The sequence below is a fragment of the Hibiscus syriacus genome, unplaced genomic scaffold, assembly GCF_006381635.1.
Source record: "Hibiscus syriacus cultivar Baekdansim isolate YM2019G1 unplaced genomic scaffold, ASM638163v2 tig00110548_pilon, whole genome shotgun sequence".
In the NCBI taxonomy this organism is placed as follows: Eukaryota; Viridiplantae; Streptophyta; class Magnoliopsida; order Malvales; family Malvaceae; genus Hibiscus; species Hibiscus syriacus.
The window spans coordinates 6,763,984-6,768,777 of record NW_024062775.1 but is presented as its reverse complement, the minus strand read 5'-3'; the positions used below and the strand labels follow the sequence as shown (position 1 = coordinate 6,768,777).

The 4,794-nt window shown below is 32.8% G+C and overlaps 1 protein-coding gene across 1 annotated transcript; it reads left to right on the top strand.

Annotated features, from left to right (window-relative positions):
• The first annotated feature begins 2,326 nt into the window (after nucleotides 1-2,326).
• LOC120130817 (metalloendoproteinase 1-MMP-like) lies at nucleotides 2,327-3,300 on the top strand. The gene is made up of 2 exons (XM_039147974.1): nucleotides 2,327-2,841; nucleotides 2,939-3,300. The coding sequence occupies exons 1-2, from the start codon at nucleotides 2,343-2,345 to the stop codon at nucleotides 3,142-3,144; spliced, it is 705 nt and encodes a 234-aa protein (XP_039003905.1). The 5' UTR covers nucleotides 2,327-2,342; the 3' UTR covers nucleotides 3,145-3,300.
• Nucleotides 3,301-4,794: the final 1,494 nt, after the last annotated feature.

The following is a 4,794-nucleotide window of genomic DNA, read 5'->3' as shown; positions in this document are numbered from 1 at the left end:
TTTATTGTATTTTCTCTTGTTTTTACATGTAGGGTTACTAGGCATGCTAATCGATACCATCTTATACTATCTATGTGAACTTAAATATTTTGATAAATTCCAATAAATTTTTAAATTCAGATATTAAATTCGTGAACCTATCCAACATATGTACTGATATTAATGGGTATCCTCAACAATAGACTAAACAAAGATTATAGGGTAAATTACGCGTTTAATACATAAACTATCAGTTTTGATATGTCTTAGTATATAAACTTTTAATTTTTTTCAAAATCACGCTTAAAGTTTAATTTTTGTTTCATTGCAGTGCCTGTTCAAAATTTAACGTTGAATTTTCAAAAAAAATTGAAAGTTTAGATACTAAAACAGACAAAAACTGATCGTTTAAGTACTAAACGCGTTTAGTTTTTAACGGCGGGGTACTAAAATAAAACTAAAACTAAACATTAAGTATGCTTTAAAAAATTAAAAATTTAGATACTAAAACATACCAAAACTGATAGTTTAGATACTAAATACGTAGTTTACCTATTATTAGTTTACACAGCTTCTTTTAAGATTTTTGGATTCTCTTTGATTCATTAATATTGGAGTGTTAAAGATTTAATGCTCGAGTAACCTAAATAAATATAATTAAAGGTTCAGTGATAAGATTAAAAAACTTCATAGTTGGACAACCAAAACAGGCACATTACGAATTAGGTGAATGAACATATAATGCTCGAGTCCATTGTTAACGTGTTATCATGTTCTATTATTATGGTAATGTCGATGATGTTTATCATTCATTATCGATATTGTTTTTTTTTTTATTTTTTGTACTAAATATTGTGGTTGAATATTTTAACACTTTCTTTATTTAATCATATTTTCATTATTTATACATTAATTTCAGTTTTGTTATTTTCATTGCTTAGTGTTGACTAGGGATGGGTATGGGTCAGATCAGGTTTTTAGTCCACCCGACCCGACCTGAAAACAAAGGATCCTCCACCCGAATCTGACCTGACGTATAACTTAGAAACCGACCCGACCCAAAGTAATAAAAAATATTATTTTTATTTAATAAAAACAGTAATTTAATTGAAATATATATATATATGGGTATTATTGTAATTATTTCTAAATATATAAGATAAAATTATATATTTTTTGAGGGTCGGGTCGGGTATTTTTCACCTTTAACCTGACCCCGACCCGACCCGAATATCACAATTAAAAAAGTCCGACACGACCCGAACCCAAATTTTTATAAAAAAAACCCCGAACCGATCGGTAGACATGCACATGATCGGATAAAAAACCGACCCGGATCGGATAAAAACTGATTCGGTTTTTTCACTTAGCCAAAAAACCGGATTAAAAAAAAACCGGTTCGGATTCTAATCGGTTTGGAGGGCCGGATGGTGTAACCGGTTTATGTTTGAAAAAAACCGGTTTTTAATCCGGTAAAAAATCCGGTCGTCCAATTTTTTAAACCCCAGACCGGATTTTTTTCGGATAAAAAACCAGTTTTTTATCCGGTTTATTTCAAACCAGTTTTTAATCCAATAAAAAATCCGGTCGTCCAATTTTTTCCAAACTGGTTATACTATCCGATTTTAAAATATCCGATCCGGATTAAATCGGATTAAAAAAAAACTGGTTTTTCTCAAATTCGATTTTAAATATTTTTTGCACAAAATCAGATATTCGGAGTTTTTGTGCACCTCTACCGATCGGGTCGGGTTCGGGGCCAATGCCCATCCCTAATGGCTATAACCAATTGTTTTTATTTCTTCAATAAAGTTCCGCAGTTCATGTTTAAAAAAATATTTTATTTTCTTTCTATAAATTTAACGCTATTATTAACTAATTTTTTTTTAGAGATAAACTCTATCCCGGTTGTTTTTACATCTAGGGTTACTTGGCATGCATATATATATATACCATTTTACCCTGTCTAACTCTTGTAAAGTACATAAACCAATTTATTTTAATGGTTAAAGAAATTATTGTTATTTTTAGAAGTTACAAGTTCGAGCACTGATGATTATAACAAGGTGATTGAACGTTCATTATCAAATGATTGTCGATATCTTCATTAATAAAATCATATTTACCGAGCAAAAAATAATAATTAAGAGTATTTAGAACATATATACCTTAACTTAATAAAAAAACAATTTCGTGAACATAAATAATTTGATAAATTCGAATAAATTTTAAAATTCACATATTAAATTTACTCTGAGGGAATGAAAACAAAGATGAACCAAGTAACTAATTAACATTTTTTAGGTATAAATAAGGATCGAAGCAAAGACCAAGAACGCACAACCTAAACACATAAGCTTGCAATGGCAGCTAAATTTTTCCATCAACTTTTCGGAGCATTTCTCTCGTTTCTCCTGTTGCAACCTTTCCTAGTGAATTCGAGGCCTGTAACACTCGAATCTCATCGAAATGACGAGCAAGGCCCAAGAAGAAGCAGCGGTAGCCTGGACGACATCGGCCGGCCGACTCTCGATAGCCCGTTCAATTTCGAAGCCAAGCACGCCCTTTCCAGTGGGAAATGGACTCACTCCCCGTTGACCTACGGTTTCACGTCCACTTCCTCTGTTCCGCCACTAAATTACAAATCGATGGTCGCCGCCATCGATGCGGCATTCCGAGAATGGCAACGCTACGTCCCGGAGTTTGGGTTCCAAGGGATATACCCGGGCGAGAATGCCGATATCAAAATCTCGTTCACTACACTGAACCCCGAGAATTATGGTTTTGGCTATTATCCACCTAATGGGACGCTTCTCCTTGATATTGGCCACACGTATTGGAGTGTTAAATCTTTCCCCAAACGTAATCGTCTTCAAAAAATTTTAAATTCTCATATAATTTAAATATATATTTTTTTATATTTTTTAACATGAAATTTTACGTTCATTCATGTCTGCAGCGTACGAGCTGGATTTGATGTCCGGAGCTTTGCATGAAATAGGGCACACTCTCGGCCTTGAGCACACTACCGATCCAACTGCAGTCATGTTTCCTAATCTTACCTATGGAACTAACAAAAGGGAACTTAACCAAGAGGACATTTATCGCATCCAGACCTTATATTATAATACACCCGTGTCACTCGAGTTAGCTAACTCTATATAGCTTTCAAGGCCTTGGGAAGCTTGTTTTTATCGCATTAAATAAGTGATTAACACATTTAGAAGTATCAGAATAAGAACTGACATGTAAGCGTACGTAAAGCTCTTGCTGCTCTTGTAATGTGTTGGTGGTGACTTTGTATTCTGCTGGTTTGGTTTTGCCAACAAGGTTTAAGTTGCCATATTTAATCTGAATTATTATCTTATATACTAGAGGATAGTTTTTTTTAATTAACCCGGGATAAGTACAATATAGTACTTGTTCAAAGAAAACTCTCAGCCTTTCGACATTAAATGCTCACACTTCTGGCATCTATGGTGCTCGAACCCGGTCCTCAAGGAATAACAACAATTCTTTTACCACAGATACCACTTGGTTTGTGCACTAGAGAGAAGAGAGTTATTTTTTTCATGGTAGGCTTCAATCCACTATTATATGTCATCTTTATTTAGTTAAAAATTAAAATATCAATTAATGAGGCACAAACCGACTTACCGCGGTGGTTAAAAGAATTGTTATTGTTCCTAGAGGTCATAAGTTTGAGCACCAGCGACCGCAACATTGTGATCGAACGTTCATTGTCAAATGGTTAAGTGTATTTACAACATAAACTACTTTATAATCATCTTAACTTAATTAAAGAAAATATTATTCAATGACACATGATTGTGTCAAAATATTTAAGTTATTTTGTTCGATCACAATAATAATTAATGATATCGAAGTAAGATATTCTTTAGTAAAATTATAATATTAGATTTTCATAATACTAGATAAAGATACAAGGGATCCTCACACAAATAGATTTCGACAATGTTTTGTTGAAGATTTGTCAATTGTTGTCAAAATTATAATATTAGATTTTCATAATACTAGATAAAGATACAAGGGATCCTCACACAAATAGATTTCGACGATGTTTTGTTGAAGATTTGTCAATTGTTGTCATCATGGACGCTCAGGAAAAACGATGTAAAGATTAAAAAACAATTTATATTTTAAAATTGAATTAATTACATCACATGTCTTTAATTTGTATTTTTTTAAGTCGATTCTTAAACTTTTGAATATTCTGACTTCATCCACAAATTATAACTTATTCTAATTAATCCTTAAAGTTTTTAACATTCGATCTCATATCTTTCTTTTAGATGGAGTTTTGTATGATTTTATTAAGCTAACGCATACAAAACAAGACGGTCAATAAAGCTTTGTTAAAAAAGTTCCCTAGACCTAAGTGGATGAAAAGGAGCGTGCTTAATCGATGTCCGACAAAATAATCTCGAGATACATATAACTCACATCACAACTAGACCGCCCAACATAATAAACAATCTTTCACGAGATATCTGCACAATCTAAGAGGAAGAATGCGCTGCCAACACAAGCTCGAGACTGAAACTAGCATAAATATTGATTCTAGTCAAACTGCAAGATCGCCCCAGAACGACACAAGCTGAAGGCTACTGTAACACCCCCAACCCGTATCCGATCCGGATACGAGTCCGAAGTGTCACATTGACTTTTCAAACATTTATTCGTATAAAATAGTGAGTAATTTAAAAACTTTGATAACATTTAACTTATTCAAAACGTTTACAAAATATATATCAGAGTTCATACAATTTATGTCTTTAGACTACATGCCAATTA